Source organism: Hippichthys cyanospilos, chromosome 5 (genome assembly GCF_059441005.1).
Source record: "Hippichthys cyanospilos isolate Australia breed blue-spotted pipefish chromosome 5, RoL_Hcya_1.0, whole genome shotgun sequence".
NCBI classification, from domain to species: Eukaryota; Metazoa; Chordata; class Actinopteri; order Syngnathiformes; family Syngnathidae; genus Hippichthys; species Hippichthys cyanospilos.
In genome coordinates this window covers 15,175,846-15,203,725 of record NC_142373.1, presented here as the reverse complement: position 1 = coordinate 15,203,725, position 27,880 = coordinate 15,175,846, and the positions used below count along the sequence as shown (strand labels likewise).

At 43.7% G+C, this 27,880-nt stretch overlaps 4 protein-coding genes across 5 annotated transcripts; 2 read left to right on the top strand and 2 right to left on the bottom strand.

Moving 5' to 3' along the window:
- Positions 1–148: 148 nt before the first annotated feature.
- Positions 149–1,652, bottom strand: LOC148423706 (trace amine-associated receptor 13c-like). 2 transcript variants are annotated; one of them, XM_088415173.1, is made up of 2 exons: positions 1,222–1,652; positions 149–1,109 (listed from the first exon to the last, which is right to left on the bottom strand). In XM_088415173.1, exons 1-2 carry the CDS (start codon positions 1,431–1,433, stop codon positions 293–295), a joined length of 1,029 nt encoding a protein of 342 aa, XP_088271299.1. In that variant the 5' UTR covers positions 1,434–1,652; the 3' UTR covers positions 149–292. The 2 variants fall into 2 exon arrangements, with proteins under 2 accessions (XP_088271299.1, XP_088271298.1); XM_088415172.1 differs by having other exon boundaries at positions 1,258–1,652.
- A 2,978-nt stretch (positions 1,653–4,630) lies between these two features.
- On the bottom strand, positions 4,631–11,449 carry itm2bb (integral membrane protein 2Bb). The gene is made up of 7 exons (XM_088415378.1): positions 11,208–11,449; positions 7,338–7,478; positions 7,135–7,203; positions 6,558–6,695; positions 6,372–6,482; positions 5,403–5,553; positions 4,631–5,169 (listed from the first exon to the last, which is right to left on the bottom strand). The coding sequence occupies exons 1-7, from the start codon at positions 11,289–11,291 to the stop codon at positions 5,081–5,083; spliced, it is 783 nt and encodes a 260-aa protein (XP_088271504.1). The 5' UTR covers positions 11,292–11,449; the 3' UTR covers positions 4,631–5,080.
- A 1,542-nt stretch (positions 11,450–12,991) lies between these two features.
- Positions 12,992–15,820, top strand: med4 (mediator complex subunit 4). The gene is made up of 7 exons (XM_088415379.1): positions 12,992–13,101; positions 13,237–13,303; positions 14,095–14,265; positions 14,987–15,044; positions 15,114–15,200; positions 15,337–15,468; positions 15,554–15,820. Exons 1-7 carry the CDS (start codon positions 13,025–13,027, stop codon positions 15,724–15,726), a joined length of 765 nt encoding a protein of 254 aa, XP_088271505.1. The 5' UTR covers positions 12,992–13,024; the 3' UTR covers positions 15,727–15,820.
- A 744-nt stretch (positions 15,821–16,564) lies between these two features.
- Positions 16,565–24,733, top strand: sucla2 (succinate-CoA ligase ADP-forming subunit beta). Its single transcript, XM_088415837.1, has 11 exons — positions 16,565–16,725; positions 17,723–17,918; positions 18,419–18,518; positions 18,897–19,059; positions 19,427–19,555; positions 20,426–20,564; positions 20,670–20,831; positions 21,159–21,301; positions 21,376–21,496; positions 21,570–21,658; positions 22,354–24,733. The coding sequence occupies exons 1-11, from the start codon at positions 16,642–16,644 to the stop codon at positions 22,426–22,428; spliced, it is 1,401 nt and encodes a 466-aa protein (XP_088271963.1). The 5' UTR covers positions 16,565–16,641; the 3' UTR covers positions 22,429–24,733.
- Positions 24,734–27,880: the final 3,147 nt, after the last annotated feature.

Here is a 27,880-nt window from a genome sequence, read left to right as displayed (position 1 = left end):
CATGTTCATACTCTTTTCTTTACAAGGTAATTCCCTCTCACCGTAAATTCAATTAATGTATTTATCTGTGAATAATGTCATGTTGATGCTTCAGTTCAAAATAATAGACCAGGTTTTTGTGCATATGAATACACACTTTATTGCCACAGCATATCGATAACAAAATTAATGGACCATAACACTGTTCTTCAATTCAGTAAAACAGTTGCTCTCCTCATTATAATTTACAGTACATTTCCGTGGTATACATGCACGCGCGCGCGCGATATTCAAAGCACGTTTGAACAAGAGTTCACAGTATTTTGGTTTGGCGGGAGCCAGGTTGCAGCAAGCGCAGAGTGAAAATTTGTCGAAACGCTCTTCGAAACCAGGGGTAGAACAAAGCGTATATGAGGGGGTTCACACAAGAGTTGAACGTGCACAAATAATCAACGTAAGTCTTAACACGGGGATATTTTTTGATGTCGATGAGAAGCGAGACAATGTAGTATGGACAGAAGCACATGAGATATATGACAACAAGGATGCCCAGAGTCCGGGCCGCCTTCAACTCAGATTTCTTTGCCCTGGACGGGTCGGGCCGTCGCGGCTTGACACATTTGACATGAGAGCGCATGGCTCGCGCATGAGCCACGGCCACCACAAACACTCTGGTGTACAGAGTGACAATGATGCAGAGAGGAAGGAAGAAAGTCACGACCAAGTCAATTAAACCGGCGCTGTGGTCGATAGAGCCGACGCACTGCCCCACGCAGGAGTTGAACTTTCCCGGATGCAGCAGATTCTCATGAAAAATATAGCAACAGTATAAAATCGCTATTGACCAACATAGGCTAATACACACTTGAATCCTTTTTGTGGTAACTTTGCTGTTATAATGCAGAGGATGACAAATGGCCACGTAGCGGTCAGCTGAGATCAGCACCATGGTGCCGATGGAGGCCCCCAGCACGATGATCAACATCAGCGTATAGAAAGAACACAGAACATCACCGACTAACCAGCAGGATGCCGATTCAAAGAATTGAACAGGCATCATCAGGAGGCCCACCAGCATGTCAGCCACAGCCAGAGAGAGGAGGAGGAGGTTGGTGGCAGTGTGGAGCTGCCTGCATACCAAAATAAACATCGATGACATGGCGAGACAACGGCAGAGGTCCACAACAACAACGCGAGCGTCACCAAACACAGATATTAGTACTAAATGCAGTTATAGGCAACGTGTGCGAAAGAAGGCTGTGGAGGAAGAACATGTGCCTGAAGTGAGAGACAGCGATGACCACCGTCAGGTTTAGCAGCACGGTGAGGATGCAGAGGCTGGGCAGCAGAGCTTTCAAAAGAAAGCCTTCGGTTGACGCCGACGGAGACCTCCTGCAGGAGAGGTTGCCCAGCTGAGGGAAGCAGAGCTCCCATTCATCGTTGCCCATTTCCATCCGGAGGCTGGCTGCTCACGCGGCATTCTCGCCAGACCTCTCTGTCGTCCACCTCATTTATGTGTTTCAGTTCCTCCCCCTCGAGCATCTGACTGGGTCAAAGTTTGCCCGTTTTCCCAAAGTACGACATCGCTATGACTACTATTAGGTTTCAAAAAGTCCTACATGCTAACTGTCAACAATAATAAAAATACATGGGCAAAGTCACTAAGGATTACACATGACATCATCATCTCTCCGTTTGCCAATTGTTGTTACGTGACCCAAAATCCTTGATTTTCCAGCCGTGTGAAGCTGCTAAATCTCAGGCAACGGGAGGAATCGGGTGGACAGGTTTCATGATGGGATTCAAGTTTAGGCATACAGTTGATTATTATAATGAGATTTCTGAGGGGTTTTGACAGGGAAAGCCCGCTTATCTCTCTAAATACTTGGAGGTCGAGCACCAACATGCAGGGGACTTGGGGGTCAAGCGTGGAAGCGTAGGGTCCGGGACGTCCAGCCCCCGAGGCACAGGGACAGACATGTCCAGAAATATGTCATGCATGCCCTTGACTGCATTAAAAGAGAAGATAAAAAATAAAAAAAAAAGAAATTATGGAATGAAGAATTTGGTTGACCAGCAACTGGGCTTTTGCTGACTTGCTTTGTTAATTTTTTTGAACACGAGTCTATTATGGATGGTTTACCTCTGCCAGCAGCACTTATTTTAATTTCCATCGTATTGTTTGTCTTGGTGGACCTTAGTTCTTGTGGCTGAACACACGATTTCGCAATGAAAACACAGATAAACGATTTTGCTCTCTTATTGCGACCCCTTAAGTCTTGGTCAATTGTTTTGCTACTTAAACCATAAGCGAAACGCGCCAGATCTGTGATGTCACTTGTGCTGGCGAGGAAAAAAAGATGAGTAAAACCAAAGAGAAATGGCCAGTTATAACTTATTCATAAATAAAACGATGTCTCAAAATTGATAGGCAATATATTGGAAACTGGGTGTCATATTGCGGCACATATAGAGTACAGTGTCGCTTCATATTGCAATACATGATATCAATATATCAATATTATTCCGAAACCCTAATAGTAGTCCATTGATTTGGTAAGTGCAGTTGAACTATCATCCAAGATAGCATTTACCATTAGCTGAAGTCATAAAACAACAGATCAATTATAAATAGCTCCTGCTGAAAATTTGACCGATTTCATTTCCAACAAAAGTGTAGTGTTTTTTCAAAATGTGGCCACTCCAGAAACACCAAACGCTCATATTGCATGGGTAAGCTTCCCAGCAGGACAGATGTTAGTGGACATTAGTTATATGAGAAAAAAAAGTGTCACACTATTGGCATAAACATCTGACCCCATCTTGCTTTCCGGATGAAACAAGACTGCTGCCCTTCCACTGGGAGCGACACGAGCATTGCCTCATGTGTTGTGTTGTCTTCGCACCTCTGATTGCAAGTCGCCATCATCATGACACACTAATGAGCCTAGGTGTCAAAAACATGGCCGACTGAACGCTCCAAGGACTTCCCCAAGGATATGCCCATTAGCACACTTGAAAATACTCTACATCTTATGCAATGGCATTGACAGATTGATGACAAGTGATACATTTGAACAAGTGACAACACGTTTTTGCTCAAGTCCACTGGGAGCTAACATGACAAGCACAACCTGGAGCAGAGGAAAGTCCGGGAATCACATTGTCAAGGAAACCGTTTTGATGCAGGGCCAAACGTGACATGTTGCCTTTTACGAAAATCCTTTTTGACAGTTTGTTTTTGTTGCATGTGGTAAAGGAAGGACAGTGGCAAAGTTACACATTAGTCTTTAGACCAGGGCTTCATCTTATCAGTAAAAGGTTGAGGAGAACATGCGTTGATATGGTGTCACCTTCATAACATTGCTCTACAACTCATTAAGCGCAATGTCACTACTATCACTACTTTGACTCACACTAAATGCTATCTCAGTCAACAAGAAGTCAATTTAGGATTTATCTGACCCTTTTAGCTAAGTTGCTGTGTCGGTATTGAGAGCTGGCTTTTTGGCGTTTACTTGGTACCACTCCCATATTGGAAATGTTGGAAATATGCTTGAAAAAAGCTTGACATATGTAGGATCTGACGGGCAAGTTGACCCCAGCTTTAGGCTCATGGAACTATACTTCCCATGATTCTTAGACATGAAAGCAAAAAGCAGTTCTCATTTGGCTATGACAAAAACTGGCACACGCTAGTAAATTGCCGCAAATGGAAAGGTGAGCACAAACATGAATGTTAAAGTAAATTCAACCGGAAAGAATTGAACTTTACGTGCACTTCTAGCTCCAACAGACTGAAATTTCTATCTGACTGGTAAAAGACTGGAAATTGACTTCTAGAAGTAGTTTGAATGAAGCTAGCAGGGCTACATTTCCCAAGATTCTTCTGTGCAAATGTAGAAAGTAGTTAGCAAATCACAAAAACATAGATAGGATTGCAATCACATTTAGTTTGAGCTTCAATTCTTGAGTGTCACTCAAGGAGGACGTCAAAGAACAGGCGACTTCTTGTTGCTGCACATCAAAAATACCCATACTTTTTGTTTATGGTCTGTCATACAGCAGACATTTTTAGATACCAATATGACCTACATTATGGCCAAAAACAATAAACATTCACCAACCATTGGTGTCTTCAGTGTAGAAAACTCAAGTGAATTTTGCATGTTTCTTGTTGCTGTTTGCTCTGTCCTTTGACTGCAGATTGAGCCACCTTTCCTGCTCAGGTGCTCTAATCAGCAGCCATTTTGCTGGAGGATTCTGGGAGATGTAGTATTTTTTTTTGAGGATTCTGGAAGATGTAGCCTTTGCCGGAGGATTTGGGAGATATAGCCTTGTAGTGGCATCTTTTGACCTCCATCAATTCAGTTTGAGCTCAACACAGAGCAGCAGAAAATACCAAGTGCGTGATATATTCCAACATTAAATAGATTTAAAGAAAATATACATACCTATTATTATGGCCTTTTAAACGATTATAAACGTTGAAAACAAATGCATGATCCTCCAAATTGGATTGAGTTATACGCCTTGTTCCAGGGGCGTATGAGTTATAAAATACTGAACAGTGAAATGATTATATTAATATTATCACACACACGCATAGCCTTTACCTTTGGACATGTGGTCTGAATGTGAGAGGAAGATATGAAGAACAAACCAATTTTTTGTTTTATTTTCTGTTGGACTGTACAAAGATTTCACACATGCGCACACCACATACTAGCACAATATATTTTTCACCCACACACATACAAATCCACAGAAAAAAATTCTCAAAAAGCTTTTTTTCTGTGTGCAGACTGATTTTTAAGAGTTAAAAATAATGAGTACATCCAGTTAATGAATTAGGAAGTGTGCTAATGCTACAACACAAGAGATAGATGAAAAAAGGTAAAGCCACCCTGCTTCCATAATGTGTTCACTTAAAAAAAATGTCAACCAATCAACGCTACAGTGACTTGGATAACAATTTAGCTGATTTTTTTTTTTAGCCCTTTTTGTGCCCTTTCAGTGGTCTTGTTCACATTTCATTTGCGCTGAACGCTTTACAACCAAGAACAAGTGAAGCTGCAATAGAGGTGGAAAAGCAGCCAAATTAAAGCTGGCAGATGGTGGTCTCCACCACAAACTTGCTCTCAAAGTGGCGAATCTTGCGGCAGTCCAGAACTTCACGCTTCTGCATGCCTGGCAACAAAAAAACACACTTGCGTTACCTTTTGGGGGAAATCCGCGACATGTTTAGTCCACATTGGCATTCAAACATTTGTCTGGATTAAACTTTTTTTTTTAATAGAGACAATTACATTTTTACAAAGTAGTTTTCAATTACAGTGATCCGTCATGCTCCAATTATTTTTCTAATTGCCAAATTCAAACGTAAAGTGGGACGGGACTCCGGTTGGGTGCCACCATCTTACCCAGGATGCGATTGCGGCGCTGCAGCTTGAAGGTGTCCTTGCCGCGGCACAGGTTATGGATGAAGCTGCCCAGCTGTTCCACGTGCTCCAGGCGCTCCGTCACCACCATCTCCTCATGTACCAGGTACGATTGCGGCAGGTAGGTGCCCGCCTGAAGAGGGCACCAAAGAAAAGCTCGATGATTAGAAACAACGCAGAAATAGTCTATGTCACCGCCGTGAGATTTGTGAGTGGGACAGTCAACGTGTGTGCAGTAGCTTTGCGACAGATGCTACACGCTTAGCTCGTCAAAAGAAAACCACAAGTGAGACGACCGCTGACAACATGCTAAGCTAGTCAAAAAACTAAATTTGAGTCTTATACGGTACATGACACTACTGTTATCAATTTTGGGGGGGCGGGTGCAATCAATCATTCTATCACACAGAAGGGATCAACATATGACGCTTGTAAAACAACAAGCACATGGGTACGAGCTCAGTGCTAACGCTAACAACAGATGCTAAAAGCTGGTCTGGTTAAAAGACAAAAAAACCTGAGTATGGTATGGCCAAAATGGCAACATGTTATCAACTAAAACTGGTCAAAGAGCACATGGTGAAAATCTATGTAATCATGTGACACTACTCGCAAAATAAAAAAGAGACCCGCTATACCATCGGTGTCATTTTAGCTCAGGGGCCACATGGGGGAAAATCCATTCTCCTGTGGACAGGTAAAATAATGCTATATAACTTGAAAACCAGGTAAAATAATGCTATATAAATTGAAAACAGTATCACTTATACCGTATGTACATTTTTGATATGAATATCATCTTGCGGGGTGGATTAAACCGTGTACATTTGACACACCTGCGCTATACACTAGGGAAATCAAAGGACAAATGGTAAGAGTAGTAAGGCGGTATCAAACAAACTCATACTAGCTCATAATAACAAACCCGAACAATATGAAGAGCGATGATACCTTGACGTTGAGCAGCAGTTCCAGGAAGTCCCTGGGCGGCATGACGACGGAGGTGTTGAGCGGGATGACGTAGCACTTATTGAGGCTCAGGTCCAGGTAGGCCGTCAGCCTCTAAACAAAGGGCGCGCAAAGCACACCGGGTCAGGAGCGTCTGGCCGGACGGCGGCCCGGCCCGGCGTCGCTCACCCTCTGGAAGTCGTGCACGATGTCGGCCGGGTCGCCGTCCTCAAAGTCGGGCACGGGCACGTTGATGAGGGCCACCTGCTGGCGCTCCAGGACTTGGATTCGCTCCTCCAGCAACAGCAGAGGGCTTGCCACGTCCTCCTGCAAACGTTGCCCGCACTGCTACCACTTCCGAATATTATTGGGAGTATTGCTCCCAATTCTAATCATTTATTTGTTCAATTAATAAATAATTAGTAATTGTGATTTTTTTTTTTAATCCATTCTGATTCAAAATATTTTCTGGAAAAGTCTGAATGCATTTCTTACTTCCATTCCTTTTTTTTAAATTAATTTTCAAATGCAAAAACCTACTGAATTCAAATTAACTATTTCAACGTACCGGTACATGTATTATTCAATCTGTTAGTTGCATTAAATGGTAGATCCAATATCATACGTTTAAAACTAAAACCAAAAATATTTTATTTCAATTGGGAGAGAGGACTTGGCCTATTATGATGTACTTTCAGTTCCTCTCAAGACTTCCCCGCAAGATGCAAAAACTGAACTGATCCGGCATAGCCCACGTTTTGCTGACCTGCTCCAAATCAGTCAATCTGAGATCCTCCTCGCGGTAGTTGACCCCGCACACGAACACCTCGCCCTCCTGCGTTCGAAAAACACAACTGATGATGAACAAACACACACGAAAAAAGTTTCGCTAGGGGACTGAAACAGTTAGCTACATTTTACACCAGTATGCAAAGCGGCCCCTCCTTAATGAAATGCGTCAGCACTCACCTCCAGGACGTAGTAGCGGTAGAGGTAGGCCCCGCCCACCACCATTCCTGCCAGCATAAGGGCCATACCCAGACACATGCACCAGCGCCATGCTCGGGACTGCTGACGAACCAGCACCACACTCGCCGCCGCCTCGGGATCCTGCCGGGAGAAAAGCCGCAATACATCACATTTTCTGAACTTCAAAACCACATTGGATGGAAAGAAAAAGTGATCAGACAAGAAAAACTTTAGAACTACATTTATCGCGCTACCTCTAGGCATATTGTACTCAGCAACTTCAAAAGATGTACCGTGGAACATCTGATTTCAGGCTTGCTTCATGTTCCAATTAAGCTGTTTTTTATTTGAAAACACAACTTCCTGTTGCAGGATTAAAAAGCGTTCCAATAAGATTTGCTGACAGAAACCCACTTTAAATCTCAAGTACTTGTTCTGTTGAAGCTTTTTTGTGCAATAGCAGGCTCACCAAATGTTATTGGGCTCAGTGAATTTTGATTCAGTGAGTGAGGCCCCTACAAATTGGCAAAATGAACCTAGCAGCCTTTTTTCGTCACTATTATCATGGCCATTTCGAGCAAATCTTGGCTTGAGGGGTAGAATTTTCCACAGCAAAACTCTTGACAGGGTGCCGGAATTGTGAGAAAAATCCTTTCAAAAATTGCTACATTGAAGTAAGATGTCTTTTCAAGGTCTGCAATTTGGGGAAAAAAGAAATCCTTTACCGTTTTTAATACTACACAAAGTCACCAATTGTTAACAGCTTGCAAATGTTTTGCCAAGTATCAGCTTGTGTAATAACTATTTTTCTTAGTATACCTTGACAATTACAATTCTCACGAGCAGTTAATTTGATTTCCCAGAAGCATTTGTGTATGTGGATGAGGGCTGCTCCCCACCCATTTACTTAGAAAATTGCACAATTGCACAACGCAGTTTGGTAGCACAAGTGCGACATGTTGGATCTGGACCGGGACGCCGCACCCAAGAGATGTTCGTCAAACTTTGCTGATGGCAGACAAGCAAGCCTTTGCATGCGCACGCTGTTGACTCACAGCACAGCCGTTTGGAAAAATGCAGATAACTTTATTTTTCCCATAACAGTAGAAATGGGACTCGAAACAGAGCTTCAAAATCCTTGCACAAATCTATGTGATGACGATGTATGAGGCTTCATGTAGCTGCTATGATTCTGACCACCAGATGTCACCAGTGTGACTATTTCTTAAGTATTCAGGGCATGACTTTTTTTTCCCCAAATTAATATGGCTAACACGTGGAAGTTTCACAAAGCTTCATCAACCCAGCTCTAAGATGGGGTAACCTTTCATTTTGAAACACACAGCAGAGGACTGTGGTTAACTATTGTTGGGTAAACCGGGGGCAGCACGTTTCCTTTTCACTTTTCTGTCAAGTATTCTCTCTTTGCTGCTCAGCTGAATCGGCCGTCTAATGGGCCAGCTCGGCAGGAGCTCTCCCCTTTCACCTGTCTAGCTCGGTTGCCTTTAGCGATTAGCGGCTAATCTCTTGGGAAAAATCCAGCGTCCTCAGAGCGGCTTTGAAATTTGCAGACTGCAAAGTTCTTTTTGACATTTGTTATCTTCTCGATACAGCGCTTTCTTCAAGCCAGTCAGCCGTAGGCTTTGAACCCAACCTCTCAAAAATGTACGAGATTCTATCTTGGATTCAAGGGCAAAGTTGTGTGGCTTGCTTCTTTTGCGTTTGGGTCATTCAACGAGCAAATCAAAGAAGGGCTATCAAAATATAATTGCATGCTTTTCAGGCTTGCTGGAGCTAATTTCCTCCTTTCAAAAAAACGGCATGACTTCCTGTGTGGCAAAGGGGCTAATGCCAAGTGAGTGGCGACTTTCTCACATACACGTTATCAATTTTTTTTCTCGCTACCGCTCCATCTGATGGATCTGGCCGGAGGCCCGCTGCACCCAAGCTGGCCCACATGCAAGCAGTCAGGCAAGATTTTCAACCAGACCCACACCAAAATATGATCTATTGTGGAACAGAAAGATGTATATTTTTGGAAGCGACGCCGACAGCTCTGAAATGTAATTATAAGATTGCCAAGGCTGTTTTAATTGATTTATTTTTGAATGGCTCCTTCTTACCTCCCAAGCTAATAAATTAGCAGCATGCTTCTGTGGACATGTCACACTTTAACAATCCTAAGGGCTATGCTATCTTTGTGTGTCATATGTAAATGGTCACACGTGTAAAGCGCTTTGAGTACCCAAGGTAGAAAAGCGCTATATAAGTGAAAGTCCAATTACCGGGTATCAAAATGTGAGCTGATGCGTTCCTCCATGCCGGACCGCTTCAAGTCACAAAGCCGACTAAGCTGCTTTAAAAAAAATGCAGGTGACAACAGAGCAGATGGTCGGTATGCTCGTGCACAAGTGGCGGTAGAAAACAGGAAGAGACGCACATCCTGAAACCGGTGACCAGAAGGTTAATCTGAGGCATGCTAGATATTCAGTTGACGCTCTCTTTGCAGAAGACCGTGGCCGAGGTTGCGTCTGATCAGGGCTTCAAATCGAACTGAATCCAGATAGAAAGTGGACCAGCTGATGGGTTGTTTGTTCAACTTTGTTTTGCTTTAGGTGTTGTAGACAGATGGGAGGACCCCACATAACCTTGTAAATATTGTATATCCAAATGTTCTAAGTGTCTGGAGCACAGACACACACACACACACACACAAAGAAAATGATGAAAAAAGAAAGCTTCAATGTTGTAAACTTAGTGTGTCAGCACGTTGGTCTCACACTCAACTGTCGAACCGCATTTTTCTCAAAACAACAGTCACCTGATAACCTTGAGGTGTTTTCTATGTTTTTAAAAAAAATCAAGCATAGAACAAGATGTGCTGTGTTTATAATACATCAGGAATTATTTTGACGGCATCTAACAAAATGTTGACTTTTTGTCATGACAGTAGACTTGCATCACGGCCTTGCCGAATGAAAGACAGAAGCTTTGGCCACAAGGCCTGCTCCGTGAGACATTATGGGAACGTTGGGCCTTTGCACCTTGCTAGCAGGATTGTTATAAATATGTTAGTAAATCTGGTCTATAATGCACTTTTTTTAAGTTCTTAACTTCTTTTAGCAATAACCTGATTTCATCTGGGAACCATAGGACATTGGACATCTTTAACAGCTGTTTTAATCGTCTGATTACTTTAGCACTGTTTTAAGTTTGCTTGCATTTCGTTTTGCAATTTTTACTGATTAATTCTCTTCTGCATAATGAATGTTGAGAGGGAGGGAGAAAAGGAGGGGGGGGGGGGGGGGCAGAGAGTCCTTAAGTTCAGGTTGTGATTGAACAAAGTACGTCTCCCTCACGTGACAAAGTGCATTATAAAGATTAAAAGAGCGAACGCGAGCATGTCAGGAAACATCCTGTTTTTCGCTAAAGCACAAGGGATCAAAAGAAAAAGTCGTCAGTGGACAGGAAAAGAAGGCAAAGCCAAGTCTGCAATGGCTTAGCTGAGTATTTGCTACAATTAATGTGGACACGAGTAAAAACATCTACGACGTTGGAGTTAACTGTTCACGTGTTTTAGGAGTCGCGAATGTTTAGTAGTGTGGCTGTGAGGAAGCAAATTGAGGAATTTATGCACAATATAAAAATAAGGAAGTCGGGAACGAACCTTGGCCAGAAGCCAAGTCAAGCCAAGAGCGACATACGCAATTCACACTGAAGGCAAACATTGTATAACCGTTATTTGATCAACGATCATCGAGTGTGGAGGAAGAAAAAAAGAACGCCAGCAATTGAAACATTGAAAAGCCAAGCACGTTCAAAAGTTGACAAAGCTTGTAGCGGCCTTAGCCATTTTTTTCCCTCACTCACTTTGTCGTTGTTGGAAAGGAGCATCAACGCGTCCTTCTTCATCTCTTTCAGCGAGATGGCAGAGTTAAAAGACACTTTGACCATCGCGGAATCGCTTAAAATTCTCACTCGCAGAAAACGACAATTCCAAGTGAAAGTCGCTAGACTGGGCAAGAAAAGTCGCCGATAAGTCAATTCGGACGTTGCGCTTTCTCCGAGCTGTTTTGTTGTTGCGAGAGAGCCCGGAAAAGAAACCAGCGATGGAATTGTGGCACAACACTTCCGGTTGACTTTCATCGTAAAAGCTTGGAAGTTTTCCCTTCTCTTTCAACGACGTCAGTAAATCATGACAATACAATACAGTACGTACATTCATACGGTCTTGCGTAAATCTCCCATCGAACCGATTAACGAAACGCGACGATATAACGTCAGTCTTGAACAACATCATAAATAACCTTCTTAAAGACCAATAAAAATAAAATGTCAATAAAAATAAAATGTCTACAATTTCAAGACAAAAAAACATCTAAATAATAATAGTATAATCTGTAATTTGTTACTTTAGAAGGGCATCCCACTCACATGAATAAGTGGTCGAAAAGAAGCAACAGGTTGGCCACCTCTGCAGTTAAGGGCCCATATCATGATATTTTACACTTTCCACGGTGAAAATATATCCATATAAATTCCATTTAGCATAATGGAGATTTAATTTTTGATTAAATATGAGTTTTATAGTACTAATATTTCTAAACAGTAAGTGAAATGTCTTGTTTACTGAAGCTGCGTCTCTCACCATGTGGCTGCCTCGCCCCCTTCATGATGTTGTTCAATGCCGTCCCACAAAACATCCATCCATCTTCTGACTGTTTAGTCTCATGAGGGTCACAAAGAGATAGAGACTACCCCAGCAGAATGAATGAGAGCCAAAACAAACTGACATTAAAATTCCAACCAGTGTCAAGAGGCCATATTCACAAAGCACCATTACTACAATGAAATCAGTCTCATGGGAAACCAGCATTCATAACAACAATATGTTGATGTTCCGGCTGTGTGCCTTGTCTTTCTATCTTCATTGGGCATCTTGCATGTCATGTTTATCTGCTAGAGCGGGGCCAGTGCTGCGAGCCCATTTAGGAGGTTTAGGCCAGAGCAAGATTACTTTGGTTCTCTTGATTGCTTCAGTTATCTTTTGTGAACATCCACAAGCATTGCATTTTAGAGTTAATCTACAAGATTCACTAAAGTAAGTATTCTAAGTATTTACGTTGGTGAATTTTGAAGACTTGTTCGAAAACGAGACATTAAACTCATCATTTCACATAAACGCAGGGAGAAATTTTGATTATCACCTCGTGGCCTACCAGAACTAGAATGGATTGCGTCGATTGATTGAAAATAGCCAAAGTTCAATTTGACAACAAGTGGAGATGGATTGGTTTGAAACGAAAAAACACATATGTTATTTTAATTGCAATAATTCGCCATATTATACCACATTATAAAACATAAACCACATAGGAATCTACCGGCAGAGGCGGTCCGCGGAAATAACGTAACAAATGCGTTACGCCAAATCATTGGCTGTCGTTTGGTTTGCGAATGCGTCATTGAAATTTGGCCTCATATGAATTTAAATTTCTTTAGGTTTATTAAAAGCAAATTCTTTCAATATCTAATAAAACCATATACAAGCAAGAAAGTTGAGGGGAAAAGTATAAACATTTAATTAATCTGACGTTCTATAGTACAAACATTTTTTTTTATCATTACTTCCGTTTCTTTTGCGTCATTTCCATTTCCTGTCGAGTAAGGTAGCGGCGGGAGCAACAATGGCGTCAACCGTGACAGTCAAGCCAACAAAAGAGCGCTTACTGAGTGTTTTAGACGACTTGGAGGTTTTGTCTCGGTAAAGTGAAATCCTGTTACTTTTTGCGAGTGTTTAGAAATAGCTAGGTTGCTGTTTCTATTGACCTCGTCATTCAGTCATCTCTCATGTAGCCTGCTCGTATCTGACTGCATGACTGCTGTGTTCCTTTTCCAGGGAACTGATCGAGATGTTGGCTCTGTCCCGGACTCAGAAATTGCCACAGTCCGGCGAGGACACTCAGGTACGCTGTACACTGTCTGCTGACATCTACAGCCTTAAGGTGTAAGGGAAAATGAAATACAGTAGGCAACGCTCAATCGCAAAGTCCCCTCGTGGCGATTTTTTCCCCCCATGTGACCTTAACTCATATTTTGTCGTCTTTTTGAAGGCACAAGCCTTCAAAATAGGAAGGTATCACCCTGGTAGGAAGTATGTTCAAGTAATGCATAGTGTGTGTGAGAGGAGCTTAGTACATGCAATATAAATGCAGGCTTCAGGTGCCTTTTGCTGAAATCATGTAATCTCCAAGTTATTTTTTTTTTCATTTCAAATTTATCTTAAATCAGCAAGATGAATTTGAAATAACATTTAATTGGGGATCCTTGATTGTGCCAACTCATTTACTGCCATGTGGACGTGCATTCGTCAGCTATAATCCAACCTGACTGCCGCCACTTTGCATATCGGCTTCAATTCTGATTTTCATTTTTAAGACCAGTGCAGATTTGAGAAAGTAAAGACGAGGGAGTGAATCTTGACTTGTCAACACATTGGTACTGCTGAGAAGCAAAGATTGCACTTATTTTTTTTTAATTCAGGTGAAAGAAGAGTTGAATTTTTTAGTAGGTTGTGGGCCGATGTTGTGATAGAGCGTATTTAGTAACTCTTAAAAGATCAGTCAAGGGCCACAGGCAGTGTGGAGAATGTCCTCTTTAACAGTGACCAGCGGCAAATATGTTTATTTTGGCAAACACCAACCATCTCCATGTTATCCAAAGGCATACGAATGACGCGTGCGCTTGCCCTTGTTAGATCCTAGAGCTGCTGGTGCAGCGTGACCGAGAGTTCCAGAACCTGATGGAGGTAGCCCAGCGCCAGGGCAAGGTGCACCAAGAGATGCAGCAGCTGGAGAAGGAAGTGGAGAAGCGAGACAGCGACATCCAGCAACTGCAGAAGCAGCTCAAGGAGGCCGAGCACATCCTGGTGTGTCAAAAGCTGCCAAATGTTCTCAAATCAAAATGAAATCGCTTGTGTTCAATGTGAAAATAGTTCCTCTTTTAGAAACTATGACTTGAACGCTACATTTCTCCTGAAGGTTTTATCTAATCTTAAACATTCTTTCTGCGTTGTTCTCAGGTTGAAGTGACTTTTCCAAACACATTTTATATTTTGATAGATTTTCATTAAATAAATGCTTCATCCTAAATCAAATCATCTAACTTCCTAACATCCAAAATCAAAACTGAGCGTCTATTGGTGAAGTAAAAAATTCAATTACGCAAACCCCAAACCAACTATTCATTTCAGTAATATGCAAATCAATATTTTCATCAACTACTTGTTTTACAGTAATCATAAATCTTGTAATTCCTAATGACATGACATAGGTGGTGCCACGCCTAACAGAAGGCTAACATATTTGGCCGCCATTTTTCTGCTACGGATTCCTTGAGACAAATGTAGAGTAGCAGGCTTGCCAGGTGTGCTCGCTCTGACACACAGTAGTGGGCGCGCTTGAAAATTTGTCATCACTAGATTTGACTAAGTTCGACACACTGTGCCTTTAAGTTGCCTGGCGCAACACATTCAGGGAGTTAGTCGCAAAACAACTTAGACAGGGCTTGTTAATTGCGATGCAGAAAGTCCCCAAAAAGCGGCGGTACCAGGTTCTACGTTGATGTGACCACTCTCACTTTGTTGTCAGGCGACTGCAGTTTACCAGGCGAAGGAGAAGCTCAAGTCCATTGAGCGAGCCAAGAAAGGTGCAGTGACGAGCCCACGCGACCAGTTGATTGATTGAAGGATTGACAGCCTACCTGTCTTCTCCGCAGGGAGCATCTCGTCCGAGGAGCTCATCAAGTACGCGCACAGGATCAGTGCCAGCAACGCTGTGTGCGCGCCGCTCAACTGGCTTCCAGGTTTGCTCCCTTGTTTTTTTTTCTACGTTTGCCTCAAGATTGTCCGGCGACACCTCTCGGAAAACACAGATGAAATTTCCTCAAGGGAGTAAAGATTGAGTGCGCTAACTTACATGCGTCGCTTGCACTTATCCAGGCGACCCGCGACGGCCATACCCCACCGACCTGGAGATGCGCAGCGGCGTGCTAGGCCACATGGCCAACCTGCCCACCAACGGGGTCAACGGACACCTGCCGGGCGACGCCCTCGCTGCCGGGAGGTTGCCAGGTACATTCGCTTGGAACCAACCCGCTTCATCTTTCCACTTTGCTGATTGTTAATGTCCCGCCCCTGATGTGTCCCCTACGTGCAGACGTGCTGACGCCGCATTACCCGTGGCAGTCAGGAGAGCTGTCGGCTGGTATGCTTCCGCCGCACCATGCCGCAGATTTCGGTCTGGAGCCGCCCGGGCACAACAAGGAGAACGAGGATGACGTGGAGGCCATGTCCACTGACTCCTCCAGCAGCAGCAGCGACTCGGACTGAAAGACCTTTGTGTGTGTGTGTGTGTGTGTGTGTGTGCGCGCGCATGCGTGTAAATCCTGTTAATTATGCTTGTAAATAAAACGTTTTGAGTAGATGTGTTTGTGCTTCATGTGTAATTTAGCATTTAGTTGCTGGGGCACAGTTCTTATTTGTTTTTACGATAGTCGATCACTAGATTTGACTAAGTTCGACACACTGTGCCTTTAAGTTGCCTGGCGCGACACATTCAGGGAGTTAGTCGCGAAAGAACTTAGACAGGGCTTGTTAATTGCGATGCAGAAAGTCCCCAAATAGCGGCGGTACCACGTTCTACGTTGATGTGACCACTCTCACTTTGTTGTCAGGCGACTGCAGTTTACCAGGCGAAGGAGAAGCTCAAGTAATGTAAAAAGGATATTAGGCTGGAAAATGATTGGTGAAGAAACATCTCATTCTCAGTTTTTCAAAGCACATCATCCTTTTTCAAATAAACTATTCTACATGACTGTCTATTTCACGGACACTCCGGAATAATACCTACTTATTTCCATTATTTGAAATAGTTGATAATTGACATACCATTGTTTACGTAATCTTTTTAGACTTGCATAGTGTTGGTTAACATATTTTGAAAATACCCATAGTGATCAAAAAGAGAGGAAATAGTTGCTTGTAGCTAAAACCTGCTGCATAAACGCGATGCCTTCATTAACACCCTGGAAATGAACAGTTTGCTTAGCTCGAAAAATAGATGGATTATAGTTTAGGCAAGATGTCGTAGATAATGGTGGCAACGTGACTTGGTGAGAATGCTCAGCAGTGACCGAGTTCCAAATATATTTATCGTGTCCTACGTTTCTTAAAGGCGGCAGGCACCAGTTGGAAGTGGCTGTGTGCCGCGCATGCGCACGAACACTCATCGCCTGACAAGCAAACATGGCGACCTCCCTGATCTGCGGCCGTTTGACGGCAAGCCTAAGGAATTCTGGGCCCAGGAACACTATCAGCGCCGCTTCCAAGGTGAGTGTTTGGCCACCTGAAATCGAAGCTTCGGTCGCTTGGATATTCTAGGAGGGACGCCGCCACGGCCTTCTATGACCGCCACAACAGCTGCTGAAGTGACAGGGTCAAACGGACATTAGCCTTACTGCTCATCGCTTTTAGATGTTAGCTCTAATGCTAAGCTTTAAATCGCCTCTGAAGCCACACATGAGTCTTGTTCTTATCGAAATTTGCTGGCTAAAGGTGCGCGGCGGGCTGACATGTTGGTGACCTCCATCTTATTAGCTGGGTAAGTGGTTATCCACCCCATGCATGAGCTGAATGTGTCAGGCTAGCCCCCATAGCACAGCTATTGGCAAGTAAACAAGCTACAAGCTACCATATGTCGTCAGGAATTGTCGTAAACGTCACACGAGTGCCTTTCTGCCTAGCCTACAAAAAGAAGACCCCACACCCTCGCTTTTTGGAAGTGGTACCGCTTGCTGCCTTCTTTACTCGCTGTACACCTCCAAAGAATCAAGATTTGTTGTGTTACAGGATCAAATCTGTGTAATCTTACTGGGTGTGAATTGTCCAGCAACTTTAGCAAATCAATTACAGCTCAATCCCTCTGCTGAATAGTAGTGATGAGTCCAGCAACACCGATTACAGCAAACTATTTACATGGATTATCACTTCTGAAAAAAAAACAACAAATTAGTGTAATAATAAAAGCAAAAGCAAATTTACCAAGGGCGAGTCACTTGCTCAGAAACCGAATAACGAAATGAATGTTGATGTGACTATGATCCTCATCATCTCTCGTACTTTTTTGGCTCACTTATTTTTTCGCCAGCTGAATGAAACCTCCGTGTTGGTGTTGGTGTGGCTATTTGTTTGATAAACAAATTAATTGGTGAAATCTGCAGCAGCAGCGCCCACCTTCTCCATCTCATTTAATCTTGAGTGCTGATATCACTCTGTTCATGACATTTTCATCACATCATTTGGACCGCTCCTGTATTTACATGTCCAGGTCCTGGCGGGTTCTTTGGGTCCGTTTGGAGGCCAGGGGTCGCTGCCGTCGCCGCCTTTGCAGCAGCAGCAACGGAGGAGCCTGTCCCTCCATGAGTACATGAGCCTTGGCCTGCTTAAGGAGGCTGGCATTTCGGTGCCCGCGGGCATGGTGGCCAGCTCCTCTGACGAGGCCTACGCTGTCGCCAAGCAGATCGGTCAGTACCATCAAAGCAAAACTCAAATGCAAGGTTGAAAATTCATCGTAATTTAATAACTGAACACCTAAAGATGGTAGAGCAGCACACGCATGCATGTCATTGCTTTCTACATACCAAGCATGCACAACCTTCTTTGACATTTTTGCGTGTGTGTCTGTGTCTGTCTTAAATAGCCATTAGCACTTCCAAGCATGGTGTTCGTCCAGGCCTTAGTGGCATCAAGTGACACCAGCCGTGTTGTCATTTGATTGGATGTTACTTTTTCATCGTACATATTCTGCTCCTGCCCCAAAGGATTACAGGGGAACTTGAACTTGTGCAAGCAAAAAGTTACCAGATAAAAATTGTGATTGTTCTTTTTTTTTTTTCTAGATTTTTAAAAAGAAGAATAAACTTGTATTTTAGAACATAATTTTATAAGGATATACACTTTCATTTCCTTTACCCTTTTTTACTTGGTGCAAAATATAATCTATGTTTTTGTGTGTTTGTGTCAGGTTCCAAAGACTTGGTGGTGAAAGCTCAAGTATTAGCGGGCGGGCGAGGGAAAGGAACGTTTGAGGGCGGACTGAAGGGAGGTGTCCGAATCGTCTACTCGTAAGTGCCCCCCCCCGTGCCATTATGAGGATGACGATGTAATGGAAATAGTATGAAGAGCCGCAGGCACAATCAAAGTTCGAGCATATTATTGTGGCTTTGGATTTGAATTACCTGTGTACAGGCTTGCTTCCACTTTTTAAATCAAAGCACAGTAATCAAATATAGAAGTATTTACCACATCTTTTTTAAGAACATATTTGGTATTCTAGGAATATAACAGTAATTACAAGTAATCATCTTAATGACTCTGATTTTGCTTGGATTACCTAACTAGCATTTTTTTTTTAAAGGTAATCAGTAACTTTATCGGAGCGCATCTTTTTAAAGTAAGCCTCCCCAAGCTTGTTGACACGGAATGCTTGTGGCGTGCGGCAGGCCCGAGGAAGCAAGGGACATTTCGTCACAGATGATTGGTCGCAAGCTGTACACCAAGCAGACGGGTGAGGCGGGTCGCATTTGCAACCAGGTGTTTATCTGCGAGAGACGCTACCCACGCAGGGAGTACTATTTTGCCATCACCATGGAGCGGTCCTTCCAGGTAAGTGCACACCAAAAAAACCCTCACTAAAAGAATATATATACAGCGGGCCCCCGTGTGACGAGATGAATCCGTTCCGCGGTTGGACTCGTAAGGCGGATTCACCGTATGGCGGACAATCCTTATTTATTTATGTGAAAGATTTTGTACTCTGGCAACAGTGTTTTATATATTTAAAAAAATGGTAAAATATTTTTTGTACTGAATGTATTTATTTATTTATTTTCTTCATTTTCCAAAGCGTGGTTGGAACTTGCAGGGGAAAGGGTGATTTTTAACAATCCATATTTCACATCAATCCACATTTGGACAAGGACAAAAAGAAGCTGTGCATTTGTATTGACGCCAGCGTTTGCCTCTGCCGCAGGGCCCTGTCTTGATTGGCAGTTCGCAGGGAGGCGTCAATATTGAGGATGTGGCGGCGGAAAACCCCGATGCCATTGTCAAGGAGCCCATCGACATCATGGAGGGCATCAAGATGGAGCAGGCGCTCAAGGTGGGCATCTATCACAATGAATACCCAGGTTTGAAAAAAGGCATCGTGCATGCTTGTTCCGCTGTCGCAGTTTGACTTTCCTTGAGACCACACGCTCTATACTTTATTTAAAAAATAAGCTTTCTTATTTTAACCAGAAAATGAGCCTAAAATTTCTTTTTCTTAAAGGGTCTGTTGACTTCTCACCATAAACACCCCCAAAGTGTTATTTCAATTCAATTCAGTTATACTTCATTAATCCCTCGAGAGGGTTCCCTCAAGGAAGTTGGGTTCTAGTACAACACAGCCCCACAATATTGTCATTGGTGCATTTTTAAGCATTCCTTGAGTTTTCTGCGCTTTCAGCACCAGCTCCTACTGAGCACATAAAAAGAGCTTATAGTAGAAGCGGGATGAGGACGATAACGATCCCGAGCTAAAGTAAATACATGCCGACCCTGTCCACGTCTTGTAGTTTCATTTTTGTAGCAGAGTTGGGGAGGAGGGCAGTCGGCCAAGTAAACAGCAATTTTTCATCTATCATAACTAACACATTTACATTTTATGATACATTTTACAGTAGAAAATATCCAAGTGGGGAAAATGTGTATTTGGGAGCACACGGTTGGCCAATCAACATCTGCAATATATAATTCTCCTTCGGGCAGAATTGTTATGAGTAGTCGGTTCCCAAGGGGACTGATTTTCTTGGTGAATCAGGTGTTACTGCGTGACCTCTCTTGACATGTTTTTTCTGTGTTGGCAACTCTAGTTCATTTCAGTGTCAGTAAAATACCTGTTTTTGGCTTCTACTTCACATCGCGCTGCTGTTTTGGCTAGCAATCAAGTGGATTTGGCAGTGAAGCGAAATGGTGCGCGTTTGGCCTATAGGTGGCGCAGAAGATGGGCTTTCCGCAGCCACTGCAGAAGGAGGCAGCTGAGAACATGATCAAGTTGTACAACGTTTTCATCAAGTACGACGCGTCCATGCTGGAGATCAACCCAATGGTAGAGGACTCCTCGGGCGTGGGTATGCCCACGGCCATCTAACACATGCTACCCCCCAAAAAATAAAAAAATGGACCAATTGAAAAAAAGACCCCTAAAGTCACACTATTCCCTTTCTGACCTGCAGTGATGTGCATGGACGCCAAGATCAACTTTGACTCGAATGCTGCCTACCGGCAAAAGGAGGTGTTCGACTTGCAAGACTGGACCCAGGAGGACCCGCGAGACCGGCAGGCGGCCAAGGCTGACCTCAACTACATCGGCCTGGATGGAACCATCGGGTGTCTGGGTAGGTAACAAATACACGGCCACCTTGTCCAAGGAGACGTTCACAATTTTACTTTTTTCATTCCGGGGCTGGGGTAAAATGGGTAAATGTCCAATTGACGGAAATGCAAGTTTAGGAGAACACGGCCGTTGTAGTACTTAGTTCACCCGAAGGCCGAACTGTTGTTATGAGTAGTGGTTTCCCAAGGAGGTGGATTTGATTGGCGGAATGAGTGTGTACTGTGTGTGTGCTCTCTTGACACATCTTTTGCTTTGTTAGCAACTGAAGTCTATTTCAATGTCAGTCAAGATGTATTATTGGATGCTGAATGGTGCGGTTGTAATTTAGTGAACGGCGCGGGCCTGGCCATGGCCACCATGGACATCATCAAGCTGCACGGTGGTACGCCCGCCAACTTCCTGGACGTGGGCGGCGGGGCCACCGCCCACCAAGTCACTGAGGCCTTCAAGCTCATCACGTCGGACAGGAAGGTGAGCGCGGCGCGCGCTTGCGGCAGAAAAACGCTCCGCCTGACGGGAACTAACGCTCTAATGCGCTCCCGCAGGTTCAGGCTATCCTGGTCAACATATTCGGAGGCATCATGAGGTGCGACGTCATCGCCCAGGGCATCATCATGGCTGTCCGCGACCTGGACCTCAAGATCCCCATTGTTGTGCGACTGCAAGGTCCAAAAAAAGAAAAAAAAAGTATTGATGCTTTTACCTTGGAAAATCCCAGCTGACAGTGTCTTTTCTTCAGGTACGCGTGTGGATGATGCCAAAGCTCTGATCGCTGCTAGCCCACTAAAAATCTTGGCCTGCGATGATCTGGACGAAGCTGCCAAAATGGTACGTGCACGCTCACACACAACTGGTGTTGGAAGCCCTAATTTGTTTTGTAGTTGGTGCCTTCTTTGCAGAATTTGTGACAAAGGCACTTCGGTGGCCGAGTCCGAGCATACTCTACACCCAAAATGCCTTTTCCTTTCAATTTGAAGGGATACTGAAGGGATTTGTATATTTTTATACATGTTAATCCTGGTAAAACGTTTTTTGTTTTTTGTTTTGTTTTTTGTTTTTTAATTAAAGGGTGAATTGATTTGTTGTTGTTCATTTTGAAAGGAAACTACAAAATCTGCAAGCATACCTTGCAAAGAAAACGTGCAATGATTTAACCTTTAACCTTTACATTGTTGGCCTTAATGCTCAATGTTTCATCTAGCTGGCTTTTAATAAATGTAAAAATTAAAGATGGATTTATTAAATCGAAATACTGGAACTGATATTTGGGCCAATATATAATTAATCCCAGTTTGTTGACCAGAAATGAAACAATATACTCCGAAATCACCCCACTCAAATACGCTGACACAAATGGAAAGATGCATATATTTTTTGCCTCTATTGATTCATATTGTCAGTAATACGTTGTTTTATAGTATGTATTGCATTTTTTTTTTGTAATGTGTAAATTTGAGGGTGGCATGCAGGATTTTGCGCACGGCAACAAAAGGTACAAAAATTGCTGATTTTTTTTATTTTAGGTGGTCAGGCTTTCAGAAATCGTCTCACTGGCCAAGGAGGCGCAAGTGGACATCACCTTCCAACTTCCTATCTGATCTTGTCATCTTTACCGCCCTCCTCTTCGCCACAAGCACTTCCTGTTTGACCTTACCCGGACACTCCTTTTTTCTCCCCTCTTTGTGGCGTGATGGCGGCGCAAACAAACTTTTTTTTTTTTTTTTTAGCTGTCTTAATGTTCATTTCATGCGCACAAGTACACACTCCACTACACAAAGTCATTTTTTTTCCACTCGCTTTCTAGCCCGAACACACACACCTGATGTCACAACACACACTCATTACTTCAGAAATACACTTTCAAGTACACCGGCCATACCGGCTGCTGCTTTTTTACTTTTTCCAATGGAAATGAATTGTCAGCGAAGGCATTCGAGGTGTCAAATCCAGCAGGAGTCTTAAACTAGGAAAGCCGCCCCCCCCCCCTTGTGGCCGCAGCCGCCAGCAATTGGAGCGCGGCGATAAGATCCTGTCACGCGCCCCGCTAAGCGACTCCATTTCCTCCCGGATAACGTGGCCATAAACAACACGGCGGCGGGACATTACCATCTTTTGTGTACACGCACACAATTTGCGCAGCCTTGGCAATTCTCTTGCGAGCTGAGATTTGCTTTCTTAAAATCATATCTAGATAGAATATCACTGGCCAATTTTAGGAATTAGCACGCCCATATATGGTGATGCTATCAGTATATTTGATCTTTGGCATAATAATGTATTACACAAGACTAGTATATGTATTTGGCCAAAGGAAGCAATACCAGTGTGTGTCCCCGTCAGTGTTTGTCCAGCGATGGTGTTGGTTTTACATTGTCTGCCGGCATTGGCGCTTAGTGTATTAGTATCGTGATGCATCACAGTACGATACGTCAAAATTGGCCAATAATCGTGAAAATATCTTTCCGTTGGTCCTACTTGGCTTTAATGCAAGTATCATGATTAGAGATGTATCATGATTCAATTTTCCATACCACTTTTTGTCTACCAATACCAACGTTAGTAGTTGTAGTCACTGACACCCATACCAAGTACTGATACTAATCGTACTTTTGACCCCCAAAACACGAGTCACTTAATAGGACGATCAAGTTGAGGACAATTTTCTCATTGTAAAAGCCCCACAAGGATGATATCAGCCACCGTTGTCATTACCGACCTCTTAAAATATGACCTGGTATCAGCCTAACACCAATACCTGGCATCAGTTCTTTCCTGTCCCTAATCATGATCAAGCAATATATAGCATGAGCGCTAATTATGAATGCTGACATTTGACGTGGGCGTTAATTGCATACCATTGTGATCGATACCACACCATGAGCGATTATGGATAGGGTCTGTTGCACGCTTGTGCCGCTGCATTTGAAAGTCGCTATTGGCCATTTGGCTCCCCGCGTGTCTTCATTTTTCCCCTTCCTGCCGCGTGCTGCCCGCTATCGACACTCATCTCGTTCCTCGGCAATAATTCACCGCTCCTGTAATTGAACTTTTTTTTTTCGCCCCCCTTCTCGTGAAGAAGCGGCAGCAGCGACGTCAACTTGAGCTCCCCTGGGGCGAGGGAGCCTAAAAATGGACTGGTGGCAGCACAGTGCGATTGAAAATGTCCTTTTGATTCAGAGGCGGCATTAGGGGGCGCATTAGGCAGCTTTCATTTATCTTTTTCTGTTACTTTTTTCACACGTTACAAGCGCACACTGCAGATTAGTCATCCATATCTTTTTGTACTGTATGATCACCACATTTGGGACATGGCAGCGTTCAGCCAATAATCACGCTGATACAGCGCCATACACCGTGGCAGCATTCTTGTCAACCAGTGTATCATGATACAAAATGGTCAAGTTTGGCAATGCTAATATTCGGACACAATAAATGATAAAGAGAATCCCGATGAGCAGTTTTGGCAGAACCGGCGTATCGAGCCACCAAGTCACCATTTGTCAAAATAGTATGACAATACACTTGCACTTTTTGGCCAGCGTGAGTTGTGATCCAATATGGCATCATTTGATACACATAGTATCATTATATATTGCGGTATTTGATAAGTTGTATCACAGATCATCAGATGGCCCCACTGTAGCATATTGCAACATTTTGACAATGATATCCGAGTGTTTTGATGAGAGGGAGAGAGAGTAAGCCCCAGCCACCCCTAGGTTTCCGCCGCCCTCATGCCACATTGGATTCCACCCTCGCCCACCTCTCGTCTGTCCTGTTTGTTTGTTTGTTTGTTTGGATGCAATGCTGTAAATAACCAAAGTGACGCTCTGCTTCTGTAAGATACTTCTGCTTCTTGACTCTTCAGACGAGAACAATAAAGACAGGACATGAGCTCATGCACAGCTGCCTCATTCATTTAATGCGTAAAACTGCAAAAAACGGATGAAAATGTATGAGCCTTACAAATCAAAGTACAGCCATGTGATGGCGCCATAGAGGGCACGAGCGCACACAGCCTGTCAAGTGCCACTGCCAGGTACTGACACTTAACACGTGTTGTTTTTTTATTTTTTAAATTGGCAAACTCTCCTTTAAGCATACAAAAATCCAGCCTTTAATTTATACGTTAAAAAAACTTAAAGCTCATCCAATTAGATCAAATGTGTGTTGCACAATTTTGAAACAGTATAAATCTGTTTGAAGATGAAAGGATGGACATATACATCATGCGACTATTGGGGGGCGTTCGTCTATCCTCGAATAAAAAGAAACTGCGTGTGCAGTGTGTGCACGCGCCTCCAAAACGTGTCTGCACCCACAGATTTGTGTGGTCCTCCGTGTAATTGCAGGCATTATTGGATTTGAGTGCTGTTTTGCAGCAATTTCAAGCACCAAATTGTGGAGAGAGTGGAAAATTGAGTGACAGGAAGAAAGGAATCCTCAAAATGATGATGATAGTAATCATAAAGCGTTGAATTAGACTTTTGTTCTCGATTGGGTCACTTCCTTAAAGGGGAAGCCTACACCGAAATTTTCTTTGCAATAATATGTTATCAGTTTAATATCGGCATTCTGTTCAATATTACCTTTGTGGAATAGGAATTCAACAGCAAACGAGACCCGTTTTTATTACGTGAGGGGGCGGCCATTACATTAAAGTTGGTCAGAGTTCAGGTAACACTCAATGAGCTACTGATGTCATGTTCAGTCCACAGCAAGCGGCAAAATGGCCGCCCCCTCACTTGACTGACTTTAGGAAGAATTTGCTATCACCTAAAGATGTTTTTGGCTTGTTGCATCATTATAAGAGGACACAGCCACAAAATAAAGACGTCCAGACGCTTGATTTGTGTTGACGCTCGATATGTGAGGCGCGCCTGATTTTGCGAGAATCTCCGCGCGTCTTGAGGGCCAAAAGAGGCAAGAGGCGGAACGCGGTTGAACTGTTGTCATCTGTACGGAGGCCATCCACAGATAGGCAGCCTCGTTAATGCGCTCGTACAAAAAATGGGGTCCCGCAGCCCCCCCGCCTCACATGGCAGCGTGGCGAAAATGAGGCGCATGAGTCATCGCATGCAGCACATTTGGTCTCCTTGACAACGGCAGCAGTCGGAGCTGGCTTCCTTCCTTCCAGGCACCACTGCTTAAGGTCATCGGCACACAAACAACGCACACCCTCTCGCTGGTTTTCGGGGCGCAGCCCCTCTCCAGGTGTCTTCATGTGTGCTATAAGCCCACTGTGTGTTTTCAGGGGTGTGTCCTCTACTTGCTGTGGACAGGGCCTTTCTTGGTGTTTTAAAGGCCCCGCTGCTTTGGCGTTTCTCGGGTTTTTTTCTCAATGCTAGCGGGCCGGCTATGTTGAAAGGCTGTTGAATAGCAACGGCTTTTGTTGGGGCTTCCTTAAAGTGCTCTCTGCTGGAGTCAGCTGGCTCTCCCGCCAACTTCTCCAGTTGTTGTAAAATGCTGCTGTCCAGTCCAATTGCGCCTATCCTTTTGCTGGCTTTTTTCCATACTGTTTTTTTTCCTTGCCCCCCCCCTTCTCCTTTCTTTTAGTATATTTCAGTTCTATCCGCTTAATATCCTTCTTTTCTTTTCTTCTTTTCTTTCATTCTCATTGTCGGCACTGCATGAGGATGTGTTCAAACGTGTCTTTGATTTCAGCTGCCAATCTGGAAGCCCTGCAGAAATGGACAAATATTCTTTCATCAATAATTTTTGCCTGACAAAATGAGCACAAATGTGTCTCTCAGCCGGCTGGCTGGCCAGCTGGGGGAGAGGAGGAGGACGCTCAAGTCGTGCGCCTCCTCTATTCTTTCTCCTTTTCTTATTTCTCTTCAACCTCCTGTTTTTCCCCGTCTTCCTCCCGGACTGCTCGATCTTCTTTTCCTCCTCTACGTGCTACTCTCCGTCCTTCTTTTTATTTCCTTCCTCCAATTGCTCTAGCTTTTCATTCCACCTTCTTCCACGTTCCTCCTTTTTTCCCGCGCCTCCTCTTTTTCTTTTTATTTCCTCCCTCCTCCCGCTCTCCCTCATTTGTTTCTTCCTTTTTAGCACGAGCTTGCGCTCCATATTTCTCCTCACTTTCTTCCTCTCCAACTCATTCTTGTCCAACACATTTTCTTCTTTCTGCCGCTCTCTTCATGCCCCTTTGTCCTTGTCCCTCCTGTTTTTTTTCCATCCTGTTTTCATCTGTGCTTGTTTTTCTCAGACTGTGTCCTGTTTTGCTCCGACTTCTTTGTCCTCTTCTTCTTCTTCCTCCTCTCGCTTAGCCGAATAAAATCATTTCAAAGTTGGAAAAAAATGGAGGCGGTGTTATCAGTGAGGTGCAACCAGCCGCCGGAAGATGACTTTCACAGCTGGGCAATCATTCTCTTTGCTAGTGTGCAAACGCAATTAACTGCAGAAGGGAGGCGAGGCCGCATAGAGTCCTTTTTGGATCAATATTGGAGAAATTTCAAAACCGAGTGCAAAGGTATGACGCTATCAGGCATTTGTGCCTTTCAGTCTCTGCGGAGGAAAGATTTTTAAAGGGTCTTGAGAACTTTTCACAATGGAACGATTATAAATAACCGTTGCCACAGCAGCCATCTTGTATTTCATGATATTCAAACTTTTCTGTGGACTGGAGTACAAAGGCACGTGCATCTCGCGAAACATGGGGCAGGGCTGCCGCTGTTAGGAAAACACCGCTTTGGCAGCGAGAATGAGCATTTCAACAAACCAAAAGCTCGAACAAGCTTACAGGCCCTTGGAGCAGGCCATTGGTTGATTTGCAGTGGGCTTACATCCAGGCCAGCTTGCAAATAGCGAAAATCCCTACATGGCTCATTGAGAGCCATTACAAATGCATTGAAAGCTTTTTTTAACCCCAAATTATTTTGAGTCCTTGGATATTTTTATGGTGGAATTTTTTGATGTGTTTTTTGCTGAATACATGTTTGCTGTCTGGCAATAGACATTTTGCTGTTTTGTTGATGGTTGGGGCAAGGTTGCGGTGGATGAGGCCTTAAGCATCCCCCCGCCTACACACACACACTGTTGCCGTGG